This window comes from Aspergillus caelatus (assembly GCF_009193585.1).
Source record: "Aspergillus caelatus strain CBS 763.97 unplaced genomic scaffold BDV27scaffold_446, whole genome shotgun sequence".
Lineage (NCBI taxonomy): Eukaryota > Fungi > Ascomycota > Eurotiomycetes > Eurotiales > Aspergillaceae > Aspergillus > Aspergillus caelatus.
This window is the reverse complement of record NW_022475709.1, coordinates 1-16,184: the sequence shown is the minus strand read 5'-3', so window position 1 is coordinate 16,184 and position 16,184 is coordinate 1. Positions and strand designations below refer to the sequence as shown.

Below are 16,184 nucleotides of genomic sequence, written 5' to 3'. Positions count from 1 at the left end.
CTTTTTTTTTTTTTTTTTTTTTTTTGTCTTGGAATCGGATGGAAAGGGTCACGGGCCTGAGAGATGTAGGACACAGTTGCATCTCATTGGGAAATTCGCCCATTTCGCGGCCATCCAAACGATCGAATAAGCAACCACAAACGCTATCTGACTCGACCGCAATTAGGTCAAACGGCTAAGGACCATTCTGGCAAGCGTCGGCTATATATGTCCCCAACGGGGGTTTTTGCTAAAGCATTTTCGCCACTGCCCCCGCATAATGCTATCTCTCCGGATTCTGTCTTGATTGATATTATTGGGGACTATTAAAACAATAAACACCCAGTCTGCCGTCTCTCCTCCTGGATGAACAGTTTACAATTTTCAATTTCGCCCATCCTTTAACCCTGAATCATGAGTTCTCATTCTCTACCCGCTGAGATCAATCCAGACACGGATTGCAGTCCTCCTGGAAATGTCAAGAACGATTTGGATCAAATCAGCCCGGATTTCCTTGACGATGGCACCATCGAGGCCTTTGGTTATACCCCAGTCTACCGGAGGGTAGTAGGCGCCCTTGTTGGCTTCTGCATCGTTATCTCCTTAACATCGTGAGAATAACTTATCCAACTGCGTGAGGGGGCAATGGAAAATGGATGTTGACGCTGAAAGTCCACTCGGCGCTATCATGGTTGCCGGTGTCTATCCGATCACGTACGCAGGATACTGGGGGCTCTCATGGTATGAAAACAACTTACCTACTTGCTGCCACTTCCCTTCCTAACTGGTAGGCTGCAGGGGCTGGCTCATTCCAAATATAATGATGATCCCGCAAGTCATCGCGGTCGCTGAGCTCTGCTCATCCATGCCGGTGAACGGCGCTTTCTACTGGTGGGCTGCTGCGCTGGCACCCCGACGCGCATCTCGACCTGTTGCCTTTATCATGGGCTGGCTCAATGTTTTGTCCCTTGCAACGCACCTAGCGAGTTTCTCGTACGCTGTAGCATCAAGCCTCGGCCAGACTATCGGATATTTTGTGGAGGGCTTTGTGGCCACACGACCGCAGCTGATGGGCATGGCGATGGGGACGGTCACGCTATGGGCGAGCTTGATGCTGCTCCGGCTAGAGAGAATGACTCTTGTTATAATGACTACAGGTAAAACAATCCCCAACATTTACCTGGGTTCCGCTAAACCTAGTAGCCACCGTACTCCTCCTCTCATGTATCGCCTTTGTCGTTGCGCTTCCCGCGACCCATGTTGCCCATGGTCTACCATTCGCAGATGCAGCAGACGTGTTCGGTGACTTCACGAACTACTCTGAATGGCCAGAGAACGGCTTCGCGGTATTAATTAGCTTCTCGGGTGCACTCTGGGTCAACTCTCTCTGGATCGCTCCAGTATACGTAGCGGAGGAGACCCAGAAAGCGAGAGTACGAGCGCCGAAAGCTATAATCCAGTCATTTGGCTGCACGGCTATCGTAGGTGCGATCATCTGTCTCGTCTTTGATTTCTGCATCTATGATATGGACGCCACTGCACTCGACGAGACGTAAGTTTTCTCTGGCCCTACCTCTCTGCTTTTCGTCCGTGGACTGACTTTGTAAGTGGGTTCCCCCTGTTCAACCTCATCCGTCAACACTGGGACACCAAGGGAACTGCAGCTTTCCTGCTAATCGGCAGTGTGTTCTCATGCCTGGGCGGTAGCGGAATGCTCCTGACCTACGCAACGCAGATCGCCGCGTTCGCTCGAGATGGCGGGCTCCCACTAAGCCGCTACCTTGTGCGCGTGCACCATCGAACCAACATGCCCCTTTTCGCGACCGCCCTCCTGGTCCTTGTAACCTACCTTCTCCTGCTCCTCTCACTATCTGCAAATGCAAGTGATATCGTTTACAGCATGGCGACGCTCGCAAATCTTCTCCTGTGGTGTGTCCCGATAACACTTCGTCTCCTTGCGGGGGGTAAATGGGTCCCTGGGCCGTTCCATACCGGGAGGCTTAGCTGGTGGATTCATCTTCTTGCGGCCATGATCACAGCGTTTTTCCTGATTGCGCGAGCGTTCCCGCCTAATCCTGATATCCCACCACTTAATGTGATTGTCATCGCCGGCGTGCTTGTTGTGGCGGCGGCGGCGTTCTTCTTTACGAAGTTCCGCGGGCTAAATCTTGATGCGCTGGAGATTTGGAGGGATGAGTATCAGCAGCACAGAGGGGATCGGCCTATGTGAGATCACGTCGAGGTCGTCGTCAGGTACTTCGATATCAAGCCGCCTATTGGGCTGATGCCGTGCCACTTTCTAAGTCAATTAGTTAATTGGTAGAGTCGAACACGGGCCTACATACTAGAACTCTTTGGGAGGATAATCCCTGGCCATGCAAAGAAGTAACTCCCCGGCTCCCCGTTTTGTTTAGGTCTCAATGGCGCGTTCTGATGGCCTTGATCTGCTACATACAAGCCACGGCGTAGTGTCGTGCTAATGGCGGCAGAGTTCTAGCGCGCAAGGTGGGTCATTTAAATGCTAACGAAATTTCATAGGCGGACAGGCGGACCCAGTAACCCGAGGAGATCAGCAGGAAAACCCCCCAACGGGCCTTTTTCCAAACATCCGTTGCCCAACAATGTCCAGCGTGTCGAACGTCAACCCTGGCGCAGCTTCTGAACTACTATAGTAAAAGGGGCTTGTTACGTATGTGCCGCGGAACCATGTGCCATTACAGGGCGTAACTAAAGTGCCACCTACTAGCTTCGGGGGTTGAGGTAAATTGTTGTAAAGAAACATCCCGAGTTCCGTAGATCTTACTCCTCTGGCTTTCTCCATTGGCGCCTCTAGGTCCTATAAATCCAGGGAGCGTTCGACCTCCTAGGGATGTGACTTCCAAGCATACGCACACTTACAATCATAGCAAATTCTCACAATGCGCACTTCCTTCATGCTTTGGTTCTTCCACTTGGCACTGATTTCAGTCACACTTACGCTCCAATCTTCGGCGCACGACATGAGCCCACGCAATTCAACACCGACACTGCGCGACCTCATCACCGCAGACCCAGGACTCCCTTATCCTAACCCAACCACCCCATACTGGATCTCCGATCCCGGTCCCCATCCTCTGGCAAACACTAGCTCACCGCAACTACCAGAAACCGCCGACGTCGTAATCATCGGATCTGGGATCACAGGCACCAGTATAGCCTTCCACTTGCTGCAAGAAGGACCTCCAGACCTCCGAGTCACAGTCCTCGAAGCGCGCTCCCTGTGCTCGGGTGCGACGGGTCGGAATGGCGGCCATCTTGTCACTTATGGCGCGGTATTATACTCGTCCCTGAAGCAGATGTTGGGCCGGGAGCTAGCGTATAAGGTCCTCAACTTCACTTTTCAGAACGTTGATGCAGTTGCGGATGCCGTGCAGCGGTATGCCCCGCAGGAGGCTGGCTATCGGGCTCTTGACCGGGTGATGTGTCATGGGGATGAGGAGGGGTTCGCAGAGGCGAAGAGAAGTGTTGAGGAGTTTGAGCGGGATTATCCCGAGCAAGCCGGAAGGTACACCTTCCTCAGCCCGGAGAAGGTGAAGGAGGTGAGTCATGTTACCCGAAGGACTTTGTGGCCCGCACAGACATCATCTGATCATTACATCCATCCACAAGAGCTACGGCATCCATGGTGTCGCAGGGGCAATCAAATTCGCCGCCGGGGCTCTCTCCCCCTACCGATTCATCATGAAGATCTGGGAGACCCTGCTAGCGAGATATCCCGACAATCTCACAGTCGAAGCGCACACACCCGCAACGAATGTCACTCAGGTTCCTATATGCTCCCCTGATCACAAATACAGGTACCGGGTCCACACGCCGCGAGGCGTCATCCGGACTGCAAACGTCATATACGCCACAAACGCGTATACGGGTCACTTACTCCCCACAATCCGCGGCCACATATGGCCCTTCCGCGAGACCATGACTGTACAAGGACTCAGCAACAAAATTCCGAACCGCGGAGTCACCACTTCATGGAGTGTGCATCAAGACCCGGTTTACAACAGCACTAGTGGTAAATCGGAAACGGGGACCCTATATCTGCAGCAGAATCCCAGGAATGGCGACTTTTACTTTGGCGGCGCGTATGCAAACGCAGAGGAGGCTCTCACCTCGGATGATAGCGGAATGACTGCACAAGGGACGGCCTATCTTCGCAAGGAACTGTCGCAGCTCTTTGGGCTAAACCAACACGATAAAACCAGACTTGTTAGCGAGTGGACAGGTATCCAGGGTTTTACTGCCGACGGAGCACCCTTAGCCGGGCCATTGCCTTTCTCTGTGACTCGCCGCGAGGGCGGTCGTGAGTGGATTGCTGCGGGGTATAACGGCGGGGGAATGGCTCTCTGCTGGAGGATGGGTAAAGCAATTGCAGGCATGCTACGGGGTGAGGACGTGAGTGAGTGGTTCCCTGAAGTGTTCTATGCCACCGAGGAGAGGCTGGAGTCGACTTTGGCGGTCGACGTTGGGGTCGCTGGAATAAAGGAGTATTTTCCTGATTATCGGGAGCAGTAAAGGAATACAATGATGAGTGGCACTGGTATTGGAGGTCCAACTGATTATGGAAAGCAGTTTCATCACGATGCGGTCTCGAATGGCATATCGATATTCCGTTGGAACTAGTAGTATATTATGTTTGAAGGCTGTTAGGTGTTTTCATGTACACTTGCTGGGCTACCATGATATTGATGTCTACCGTTGCGCACTGTCTTCGATTCCGAGCTTTAGTTATTACTTAGAAAGAGAAGGCGGGAAAGAAGCCCGCTACCAGCCCCAGGGACGTTCAAGAGGTAGCTTAAGCCAGTAGAGGCCGGATGAAGGGTACTCGCGGTTAGAGTACCTGCCTATTCTATATAATCTAGATTATTTTGTTTGGCCGGTAAGGAGAATTATAAGGCTCGCAAATCTCTAATTCTTTACAACTGGGAGCGGATTCAGCGGAGCTCCGGTGGACTAGTCGTAGCATCTCCGACCCTAAGTAAGCCAACATGTACAGTCAGCGTTCAAAAGAATTTGGAACAGGGTACACGCCCCACTTAATTTTCTGCCGGCTCAAAATACCAATTCATTCAATGTTTCAATAACTGCCATGCCATAAATCATATTTAGTGACCTCCTCTACATGACGAGGAATTTTATAAGCTAGAGGAATAAGACAGCGAATAATTTAGGCGAATTAGCTAGATTCGATCGCCTACGTGAGGGAGGATGTGGCGCCTATAGGTAGGCGGTGTATGGAAAGCGGTAGGGGCGGGGAGTACTATGCTCCAAATACTTTTGAACGGCCACTGTACCTACTTGCTATGCAACAGCTACATCGACGAGACAAGCGGAAACCGGGGGGGGGTGATTGCTATTCTGGACTTTATATATACGTATACCTAAGGGGAAAGAGCCCATTGTTGTGGATAGAATCTGTATCCAGATTACGCATGACAGTGGACCAGCCTGCCATGGGAAGCACTCCGCACGAGCCTCGAATTCAGAAACTTTGAGTTCCGGGATGTTCCACCTCTTGAGCTTGACTCTGTTTAAGACTGCTGCCTGAATCACCCATCATACACTCCCAATGCTTGACGTAATGTGGTCGCGCAATACGGGTCCTTTCCCTACAAATGCTGCTACCTACCGGCAAAGCAACCACCATCAGTTTTCCCTGTTTCTCTTTCTTAACATCTGTGCATCTAGAAGTCTGTGCATCTAGAATACACCCAGCTGCTAGAATCCAAGCAAGACAGTAAACTTAGTTACGTCGGCGAGCGGAGGCACCGCTCTTGCATACTCCCTGTGGGATTCAATGCAGTGACTACGCAAAAGTATTTGGAGGCTCTGTGCCCACACTCTTTACATTACATAATATACTGCCGGTCGCAAACCCTCCCCTAAAACTCCCTTGAATTTAACAATCTACGCTTATATCCCATTGAATATCGTGTAGCTCACATACATGCTTATGAAGCACTAATGTAAGCTCTTTTGACGGAGCTATTGGACTAGAAATCGAAGAGGATATCCAAATTATCCTATAGGATTGGTTGGAAAGGTATGAGAGAGTGAGCAGGACAGGGGGCTTCACGGAACCTTGTGACTATAGCGTTACACACATTTTAGCGTGTTCTCTTACTACCCTTGTCTAGCAGGCGGTAGGAATTAGTATAGGCGGTCAGCAAAGTGGGGGCCCGGGGGGGGGGGGGGGGGGGGATTGGGGGGGGGTCCCAAATACTTTTGCGTAGTCACTGTACCTGTCCTTTCCCATACTTTCACCGATGACCGGTGGATTCCAGGGCCATGGAATCTAGGTCAGTGAAGTATACCTATCCATACGTTGACTGTGGTCACACAACTGCATCTGATTGTTATGGAGTGTTTTCCATCGGAGCGGGCATGGACGACTGGCCATTTCAATTTTATATTACTCTGTGGAGGGCAGAGGTTATGGTCAGTACAGAGACTTTCAACTCCAACCGTGGAATTTCCATGTTAATTTCAGATGTCCTTTTCCACCTAACAGTCTAGCCGGATCAAGTAGTGATGTGAGGCCAGTGGTTGGGTTCTCCCCGTCCCCACAAGGAACTGTGAAAACCCCCGACGGCCATTTAACTGGACCCTAGAAAGCGTAGCGTCCAATCATGGTAATGCTGTTGACCCGGTGAAGTTGATCGGAAGAGTTGAGAACGTACTCTGTAGGGGCAGCTAATAATATTTCAACGTAATTTTCCTGCCGTGGAACTTGAAACAGCTGAAGTCCGCTAATGTACAGATCCTCCGCGACCCTATCATCATGAGAGCAGCTGAGATAAGACCTCGTTCGGCTATGGGCAAGTAGATGGTATGATACTGGGATTGGCTCCATGGCATATACCTGTTGCTTTCAATCTCAGTGCCCGAGGTCTCTGATCTAACGTATGCCGTTGCGGCGTAAAGTACATATTTTGTGTATATGGGTCAACTTTAAAGATGCCAAACAAGAGGTACCGAGAATAAGGACACCTGGGATGTCTGTAGTACAGTTAGATCCCCTTTCAGGCACGATAACGACGAAAGGGATAGGCTGCAATGTTACCAGAAACCAGTATTGGCCCCATAACAGGAATTAGCGAGGCCCACCAAATAGGTGCTTCTGAGTAGCGTCTCCATCCGGATTCGCTGGTACCAAGTAGGAGTTTTCCAACATGGATGACGCACGACGCAAGTGAATCACTACGCACAAGAATTGAGGCAAGCAGATAGTGGGCATTTAATCTAGAGCGAATATGCGTTTTATCTACGAAATCCTAATTTTCTGGTAGAGTGGGTCTATCTATGTCTGGAGTCGAATGTTTTACCTTAGAGCTTGCACAGCCTTCGGTAATGAGCAAATCGTTGCTCGAAATCGTGGAATCCAGAACCCTTCAAGACATTGTATATTGAGCGAGCCTTCCACGACGCTGACCCGACGCAATTTTTTCTTCAGATTCTGACACCCAAACTCTCGATATGTCTGCTCTACCAAATGGGCTCATAACCTTCGGCCCCAGCGCCAATTGTACTCTGGAGTTATGCCCATTGGAGGCCAGCATTCTTCAATACCAACCCTCTACAGCTGCTACCGCTGTTGCGATTGCGATCTTCGGACTTTCCCTTATCTTGAATATCGGACAGGGTGTCTACCACCAAACATGGGCCTTTATGGCTTGCTTGGTGAGTGGGTGCATCCTGGAGATCGCCGGGTACATCGGACGCATCATAATCAATGGAAATCCATTTGACTTCAACGGTTTTCTCATGCAAATTAGTAAGGTCCCTCAAGATTTTGCGACTTCAGTGGTCTAACAATAACTAGTTTGTATCACGGTAGCGCCTATCTTCTTCTGCGCGGCGATCTACGTTCTCCTAGTTAGGATGTTTGTACCTCCCCCGTCTATACTTGTGTCGAGATATCTCACATACCATTAGAATTTTGTTGATTGACGAGCGCCTGTCCCGTATTTCTCCTCGATACCTCTCCTGGATATTCATCTCGTTCGATGTGATCTCTCTAGTGCTACAAGCTGTTGGCGGGGCACTGTCCTGTGTGGGAGAGAATAAGGACGACATCCAAGTCGGCACGGACATCTCCCTCGCGGGTCTCATATTTCAGGTCGTCACGTTGACCCTATTCGTTGCTCTCTTCGTCGATTACCTATCCGCCTGCCGCCAATACTCTAACCACAAGGCGCTCACGAGACAGATGAATTTCTTCCTTTCCTTCTTGTTTCTTTCTATTCTCCTTATTCTCCTTCGATGCGTTTATCGTGTGGTCGAATTACATGGAGGCTACTTCAGTCATTTTTTCAGAGACGAACCGCTCTTTATTGCGCTTGAGACAGCGTATAGCACCCAACCTCCGATAATGGTTCCTGATATTGGCTAACTGTTTGGACTAGTATCATGTGTGCGGCAGCCGTTTGCCTCAATGTAGGCCATCCAGGTCTTATCTTTGGGAGAAGGAAAGGCGATCCGATTCATAGAGAAGCACAGCATGCTTTACTATAGCTAGACTCTGGTTTTCCTCAATTAACCAAGACCGACTAGTTCATTTTGGGACGATTTGAGTCTTTACACATCCAGGGCAGCGGTTTGCTAGTCATATGATTACCTGGAAGTGAGTCGGTATTTGCACATGGGGCGATCGGGCATGCGAGTAACTAGCTTATCTACTATGGTATAAAGGACGTCTCCAATCCAGACCACTTGCTATTCTTATTTTCAATCAGTCTGTCGGCCACATTGGCTCCAACAGTTAAGACAAACCCTAAAGACTATGAGTAATCTAGAAGTTCTCTTTTTCATAAGCTCATTTGGATTGGCATCCACTTCAACTTCATTGCATACATTTCAACGTTTTTTTTTTTTTTTTTTTTTCAACTTTTATGCGTATCTCTCTTTACTTTCGTTTTAGGGCCGATGCATGCGGCGCGTGCGTCCAAAACCTGAAGTATATTGTCACAGCAATGTTCCTCTGGGTGCCTCAGCGTAGAACAAAGCTAATTTCTCAATATAATTTTCGAGATATATTCCGATAAAGCTATATTTCCCAATTAGCCTGATACTGAAGTCTGGATTCTTTATACCTGAATTTCTGTAGGGTAGCCTGGTGGTACTAAAGAGTCCATATCCTCTCTACCATAACACTTGTCTGGAATATCACATTAAAATAAGAACATAACGACAACCGAGCAAGAAAATCTCAGCAAACCATTTTCTAAAGCCCTTCCTTTCTAACTAACTCTCTTACAAGCATACAGTGTAACTAGCATGGTAGGTAGACGGGTGATATGGTGATCGTTCTTGTATTGGTCTTGGTGAGACCCGCTACTATGCAACTAGCTACGGCGGGCGAAAGCCACCAACAACGCATAACTATAGGAAACAACGAAAGCCATAGCATAGCAGCTCGAAACCTTAAAGCTACCTATTATAGCACTAAGCTCGTGGTCACTCTAATTATCTAAAGTAATACTAATCTAAGTATAACACTTACTATCACTATAAAAAGATATCTCTTTATGTATATATATTTAATTCTTCGCGATTAATCTTAATGCTTTAAGTTAAACTTACTTAAGTATATCTTTACTTCTATATAGTATTACTACGACTACACTCTATAAGTAGGGGAGCTCTTTAAACTAACCTACTTAGTGCCCTACCTAGCACATCCTTCGGAGTTACTTAATAAGACCCGTGCCACTCTAAGACCTCTCCATATTGTTTCTCAACTGAAACCCCACCCAAGATAACAGACTATCAAGAAGTTCCGAACTTATTAAGCCTAGCTTGCTGAGTGTGTGCCTTTGGCAGCCAGTCTTTCATGAAAAAGCCATAAAAGATTGTCGGCCAAAATCATGTTTTATTACTACCGTCAAATTTGAGAAGAAAACTCAAGCCTCGCTCAGATATTCCATACTCCGCGTAACAGTTAACCTCTCCCTCAGCCGCTCCTCAGATATCAAATACGCCTCTGGTAGGTACTCCCTCGGTGATTGACCCAGTATCATCAGCCCCAAACTTTCTCCCGCAAGCCAGGCCGATGGCATCCCGTACCCGTTATACCCGCCCGAGAACCACTCCCCTTGACCGTCTCGGCCAGTCAACGTTGATGGCAATTTGCCTACCAATGGTAGTGTATCTGACGTAAAGCCCATGACTCCGGACCAAGCACTGACAAGTTTACGGGCGGGTTCCCGGAGTCCAAAGAGTGAATCCAGAGATTCCTGCAGGAACTGTACGGATGACTGCGAGAGGATGGTATCGTCACTGGAGAGCAGCTGTTCTGGAGGGGACTTCTCGCCGCCAAAGAAGTGCCACCCAGTTTTGACATTCTGCATCCCGTAGATCAGCCCGTCTGCGAGGCCGCCAGTGGCAGCGTCAAAGAAAGGCGGGTAATGGATTGCCCAGGACGTCGTGGATCCACGGTTCGGGATAGAGGGAATGGCTGTGAGATCTTGCACGGTCATGGTTCCTTTCATTGGGAATAATGCGCCTCGAAGGGCCGGGAGGAGGTGGCCTGTGTACCCGTTTGTGCAGTAGGCGACTTGAGCGGCTCGGATGATTCCTCTTGGGGTGGTCAGGATGTAGGGGTTCTTTGAATCCAGTGAAGAGGCGCTATAGATAACCTCGGTCACTGGGGTGTTGGTTTCGATTGACAGACGAGAGGGATACCGGGATAACAGGTCATCAAAAGCATTGGTTACTACCCTGTATGGCCAGACTGTTCCGGCAGAGTGCAGCACTGCACCAGAAACGCCGTGGACACCATGTTCCTACCTGTAATCAGCGAGAAGCACAGTTGGATTGGGGAGGGAGGGACTCTCCCTCACCTGTTGACAAGCCTCTGGGCCAAGAACGGTATACAGCCCCCTCAGCGAAGGGTGATCTGCTTCCAACGCCTCGATACCCTCTCGGACCCTCCGGAACGACTCCTCATCTTTGAAAGACCGAATCTTTACGACGTCGGTGACCTCGGAATCCTGAACTGAGGCAAGCTGCGCTGCGATCCGGCGAAGAGCCTCGAGCGTCTTGAGATTAAAATGGATAATCTTGCCTGCCATCTCCACTCCCATCATCTTCTTGAGTTTGAGATAACTTTCCGCTGCATTAATCGCGAGTTGTCCGCCATTGCGACCCGTCGCACCGGAGCAGAGGGTCCGTGCATCGAAGACGGTTACTGTTGCTGTTTCATCCTGTTCAAGGATGGTTTTTGCCACGCTCACGCCGGTGATTCCTGAGCCGATGACGGCGACATCGGTGGTTTGGGGGAGGCTGGGGCTTTGAGCGTTGGAGAGCCTGTGAGGGATATGTTGCCAGTATGCTGCTGTAGGGTTGTCGCGTGGTAGACCGGGGTCTTGCGTGATGAGGTTGAGGAGCGCTTGTTCTAGGGAAGTTAGGAAATCTGCCGTCTGGAATTATGAAGAGAAAAAAGGGTTCTACCGTCGACTTCATGATCTGACATTGTGAAATATTGCTATCCTTGGTCTGCATTCAGAGGGTTGTGCCAGTGGCTACTATTTATATTATATTTGACTCGACACACTCTGGAGTAACGAGCGAGAAAAAAAAAAACCCCCGACGGAGACTTAAATTCTCGCACTTGTTTTTTTTTTTTCAAAAGCTTCAGCAAGGACCTCCTCGCTGTCCGCGGGCTCCTGAGACTCTTGTACAACGGGTATTGGTCATGATTGATAGACATCAGACAAGAACTACTCTGGCCAGAAGAATACATATTACCCTACATACGCAGCGTGATGCCTCCTCCACACTTCCAAAGCCTCCAGATCCAGCCCCTTATAATTCTTCCTCCCCACACTCCAGTATAACCCACATGAAATCAGCACTGCCCCGATGGTCAGTGCAAAATTATAATTAAAGGTGTCTACAGTCCATGCCCGTGCTATTGGGAAACACTCCATGATGACCAGATACATCTGCGTGACTACGGTGGCAAAGTGGATGGGGATACTCCAGCGGCCGAGATTCCAGGGGCCCGGCACCCATCGGTCGCCGGCGAAAATACGGAAGAAGACCGGCACAATAAAGGTTATGAGGCCAGTAACGACGGAGAGGGAGTAAATGATGGAGCTGGCTTCCGGGGAGAGAGCGATTATGAGGACCAGAAAGGTGCCGATTCCTAGGATGGCGAGGGAGTAGATGGGGAGGTTGAGCCGGGGATGCACATAGGCCACGCGCTCATGCCAGGGAAACCCACCATCACGAGCGAATGCTGCAATCTGGCTGGCATAGGTGAGGAGGGTTCCGCTGCCCCCGATGAATCCCACCGGGGTGACGAACAGGAAGAATGCAGACGTCGGGGCTTGGCCCCAGTGTTCGTAAACGAGATTCATCAAGGGGTATCCACTAGACGGGGAGGGTTAGCATGAAGACCTCTTAAGGATTTTCAAGAACATGCCTCTCATCTGTTGCGGCGGCCTCTATGTCATTGATGCAGAATGCAGAAATCAAACAAATGACCATGCCAAAGACTGCGGTGACGGAAAAAGTGTACCACAGGGACTTCGGGATCTCCCTGCTAGCATTATGCGTCTCCTCGGCGACATAGACAGGGACCATCCATGCCGAGTTAACCCAGAGAGTACAGAACCAGGTGTACGGAACGGCCACGGCCGGGCTCCAGTCGGAGAAGTTGGTGTACTCTCCAAAGACAGTCTTTGCAGACGCAAATGGGCGATTCTGGACTTTGTGGCTGATTGGCAGACCAAGTATGAAGACAATAGTCTGAATTAGGACCAAAATTGCTGTTAACTTGTCAGTCAATGCCTATCAAACGGCAAGAAAGGAAAAGTTACCCATGGCAATATACAGAGAGGCAATGCGTTCCAATTTCAGGGCCATCACACCACTCCAGACGACAATTACAGCTAGGGAAAGGCACATTATCTGAGCGTTAGTCCAGGCCATCGAAGGGACAGCAATGGTCACCGCATAGGAAAACGACGAGGCCACAGCGTAGGCAAAACTAGCTGTTGAGGCGAACATGGTGAGCACGTTCAGCCACCCCGTGATGAATGAGACGGCGTGCGACCACCCCGGCGGCGCAAGTGCACCAGCCCACCAGTAGAAGGAGCCATTGACCGGCATGGATGAGGCGAGCTCTGCAATGACAAGCACTTGGGGAATCAATATGACATTGGGGATAATCCAACCCCTAAAAAAATCAGCATTGCCTTGATTTGCACCCAGTTGGACGAGTCTTTTCTCACCAGGAAAGCCCCCAGTAGCCACCATATGAGATTTGATAGAATGCGGAGACCAGGATCGCACCCAGTGGACTACACAGAGAGAGACAATCAGCACAGTTCTGGAACTGCAATTACATAAGAGCACATACGTTGTCAGAGCGACCACCATGCACATATTTCCTAGAGAACGAAAGACTCTTCGGTAGACGGCCACGTAGCCGAGCTCCTCGATGGTGCCATTCTCAACCACGGTTCCATAAGTCGACACTGGCTCAATGGGTTGTAGCAATTTATTGTCGACCGGGGATTTTTTCCCCTGTGGTTCATTGGTAAGAGACATAGTACTGGATAGGTTGATAGAAGGGGAAAAACGCGGATTTGGTGGCAGGTCTTGCGAGCAGGTAGCCTGCCAATTCAGCTAAATAGGTCTCATAGATATCACATTTCCATATCACCCTACAATATTCTTTTATCTTGGAGAGCATGCGGGGGCGTATGAATCTAACGCTAAAACCTGGGGTTAGAACTTAGGCCAGAGTTAGGCGGGAGGAATGAAGAGTTAGAGAGATTAAAGTAATGAAACTAAGTACTACATACATCTCGCCGTCGGTGCTTTTTTCTGATTGGCTGTCCATTGTAATATCGCTATATAGCTTCCTTATGCTGATCGGCAAATACCTTTACTACATCCAAGAACCGGTCAATGTGCTCCTTCGTATGTGCCAGATTCAAACACAGGAATCCACGTCGTCCCATCAGGATTCCTTGCTTTACGAGAGTGAAATAGAACACCTCACGGAGGGCCGGGCCACGATCGCCCAGAAAGCCCATGCCCACTGTACTCCCGTAGCCTACGAAGACAACATCCTTGAGCCCCGCTTGTTGCGCAATACTGTTGCCTGTCGCGCGCAGATCATCGCCCAGCTTGTTGAGCTCAGCCAGCGACTGCTCCGTCACCAGCTCAGCCGCCGCTACGGCCGCCGTCATGGTAAAGATATTATTGTTGAAGGTGCCGCTGTGATGCAGTACACTGCTGCCTTGAGCGATGGGGTCAAACTGCTCCATGATGTCGGCACGTCCGCCAAAGGCACCAAAGGAGAATCCACCGCCGAGGTATTTGCCCAGTGTGGTCATATCCGGATAGACGTCCCGGGCGCCCTGCAGGCCATGGTATTGTAAACGAGAGGTTACGACTTCGTCAAAGATAAGAACCGCACCGAATTTGGTGGCGGACTCACGTAAGAACTGTAGAAACTCGGTTGAAGCCGGCCGGACGCCTCCTGCCATTTGCATTGGCTCGATTAGGATGGCCGCCAAAGTGTCGTCAACCAAGGGCCGTGTTCGCTCAATGTCATCAAAGGCACCGACGACAAATTGGTGCGGTAGATTCATCGGGTTATGCATTGTGCCATGGAAACTGATAGTTCCTCCATGATAACCACTGTCAAAGACCAAGATCTGCTCGCAGTCATGCGGGTAAGCAACTTCTCCGACAGAACAAAAAGACAGTCTCTCATACCTTGCTTCGGCCAGTGAAGGCCTTCGCTGTGGCTAAGGCAAATGTATTGGCCTCAGTCCCGGAGTTACAGAAACGAACCCGCTCAATACTCTTGAACCGAGTCTGCAAGATCTCTCCCAGCTGGGCCTCCTTCTCGACGACGCCACCTAAACTGAATCCAGTGGCAAGCGCTTCCTTCACTGCCTGCTGAATGACCGGATGGGAGTGTCCATAGAGGCCCGCCGTGAAATCGGATACAAAATCAAGATATTTGTGCCCATCGACCGAGGTAACGTGGGCGCCGTTGCCCGACTTGAGGGTGAGAGGAAAGGGCTCCGACCAGAGAACAGATCGGGTATTTCCAGCAGGCAGAGCATTGCGAGCACGATCAAAAGCTGCTTTAGACTTGGGATTGGCCTGGATGAATTTGTCGATGAGCTGCTGCTTCAGGGTAGTGATTGATTCGGCCATGGTGAATTTAAGCCAGGTATAATTGTAGAGGAGCAGATAGGACCAACAATGCGAGAGGGACTTGCTGAGTTTTATACCTTGGTTGCGGCCTCCTACAGTCGGCCCAGATGGTTTTTTTATTGGCTAATGCTACATTGTTTAAGGTGAAATTATTTTCGTCACTTGTTACCTACCACGAACCTCTAGATGCATCTAAATTCGCCTGTGGTTTAAGAACTAGTATGCAACGCCTTCCGATATTGCTGCTCGACATAAATGGTACGCACTCCCTTTGACTTGACTATTGACATCTTCGCCCCCTTGGGAATCCAAAGCATGCTACCGGCCTTCAGATCGCTGACCTCGCCCGTTTCCTCATTCTTCAGCGTTAAATCTCCTGTACTGTATAAGCAATCATTTGACCGGGACTCACAATTCTGCGTTTTTCTTACCGTCTATCAAGTACTTTATCTCATCCCATTCGGCTTCCCACGCTGGAGTAGGTTCATCGAGATCGACCAGGGTCCAAACTCCAGCTACTATGGGATGTTCGGCGGAGGCACTGTCCCAGTCAGCTATCTTGGCTTAAGAGAATTGGTTTGGAGAGAAAGGCATACTCGGAACCCGCGAGATCCGTAAAGGCACCCGCGCCTTCTTCGGTTGTAGGGGTGACTTCGTCTGCCCCGTTGATAATGACAATATTCGGCATGGTGGATATGTTATTAGGCGCTCTGAGAATTGAGTTATGAGTGGCAGCATAGAAGCAGTGACCACTCTATTTCTATATAGTTCTTCGGCGTCAATGCGAGGCATCTGATTGGAACGGCTGAATAGACCAGTCGGAGTAGACTAGCCTAGGCTGAGAGGAGTTAGTTTCACTGCCAGGTACATAAGGCATAAAAATAAATCCATCCCAAGTCCCTGTCAGGATGAAAGCTGGTATCTCACCGACGGGCATTTATTTCACCCCATGCCGCACAGCCCACACCTCGCCCCAAGTCTGT

General features: G+C 49.8%; 6 protein-coding genes across 6 annotated transcripts; 3 read left to right on the top strand and 3 right to left on the bottom strand.

Moving 5' to 3' along the window:
• Positions 1–393: 393 nt before the first annotated feature.
• On the top strand, positions 394–2,209 carry BDV27DRAFT_164469 (amino acid/polyamine transporter I; the record flags this gene model as incomplete). The annotated part of the gene is made up of 5 exons (XM_032073697.1): positions 394–590; positions 652–720; positions 778–1,136; positions 1,183–1,531; positions 1,588–2,209. 5 exons carry the CDS (start codon positions 394–396, stop codon positions 2,207–2,209), a joined length of 1,596 nt encoding a protein of 531 aa, XP_031920578.1.
• A 769-nt stretch (positions 2,210–2,978) lies between these two features.
• BDV27DRAFT_151280 (NAD(P)/FAD-dependent oxidoreductase) lies at positions 2,979–4,530 on the top strand (the record flags this gene model as incomplete). Its single annotated transcript, XM_032071342.1, has 2 exons — positions 2,979–3,557; positions 3,628–4,530. The coding sequence occupies 2 exons, from the start codon at positions 2,979–2,981 to the stop codon at positions 4,528–4,530; spliced, it is 1,482 nt and encodes a 493-aa protein (XP_031920577.1).
• Positions 4,531–7,491: 2,961 nt separating this feature from the next.
• Positions 7,492–8,575, top strand: BDV27DRAFT_170478 (RTA1 domain-containing protein; the record flags this gene model as incomplete). Its single annotated transcript, XM_032075309.1, has 4 exons — positions 7,492–7,789; positions 7,838–7,898; positions 7,951–8,364; positions 8,421–8,575. The coding sequence occupies 4 exons, from the start codon at positions 7,492–7,494 to the stop codon at positions 8,527–8,529; spliced, it is 882 nt and encodes a 293-aa protein (XP_031920576.1). The 3' UTR covers positions 8,530–8,575.
• Positions 8,576–9,917: 1,342 nt separating this feature from the next.
• Positions 9,918–11,488, bottom strand: BDV27DRAFT_164466 (NAD(P)/FAD-dependent oxidoreductase; the record flags this gene model as incomplete). Its single annotated transcript, XM_032073696.1, has 3 exons — positions 9,918–10,799; positions 10,857–11,410; positions 11,467–11,488. 3 exons carry the CDS (start codon positions 11,486–11,488, stop codon positions 9,918–9,920), a joined length of 1,458 nt encoding a protein of 485 aa, XP_031920575.1.
• Positions 11,489–11,759: 271 nt separating this feature from the next.
• Positions 11,760–15,201, bottom strand: BDV27DRAFT_151277 (pyridoxal phosphate-dependent transferase; the record flags this gene model as incomplete). The annotated part of the gene is made up of 7 exons (XM_032071341.1): positions 11,760–12,263; positions 12,439–12,788; positions 12,840–13,198; positions 13,254–13,322; positions 13,382–13,503; positions 13,911–14,690; positions 14,752–15,201. The coding sequence occupies 7 exons, from the start codon at positions 15,199–15,201 to the stop codon at positions 11,760–11,762; spliced, it is 2,634 nt and encodes an 877-aa protein (XP_031920574.1).
• A 209-nt stretch (positions 15,202–15,410) lies between these two features.
• Positions 15,411–15,889, bottom strand: BDV27DRAFT_164463 (uncharacterized protein; the record flags this gene model as incomplete). Its single annotated transcript, XM_032073695.1, has 3 exons — positions 15,411–15,577; positions 15,633–15,742; positions 15,798–15,889. The coding sequence occupies 3 exons, from the start codon at positions 15,887–15,889 to the stop codon at positions 15,411–15,413; spliced, it is 369 nt and encodes a 122-aa protein (XP_031920573.1).
• Between the last annotated feature and the right edge of the window lie 295 nt (positions 15,890–16,184).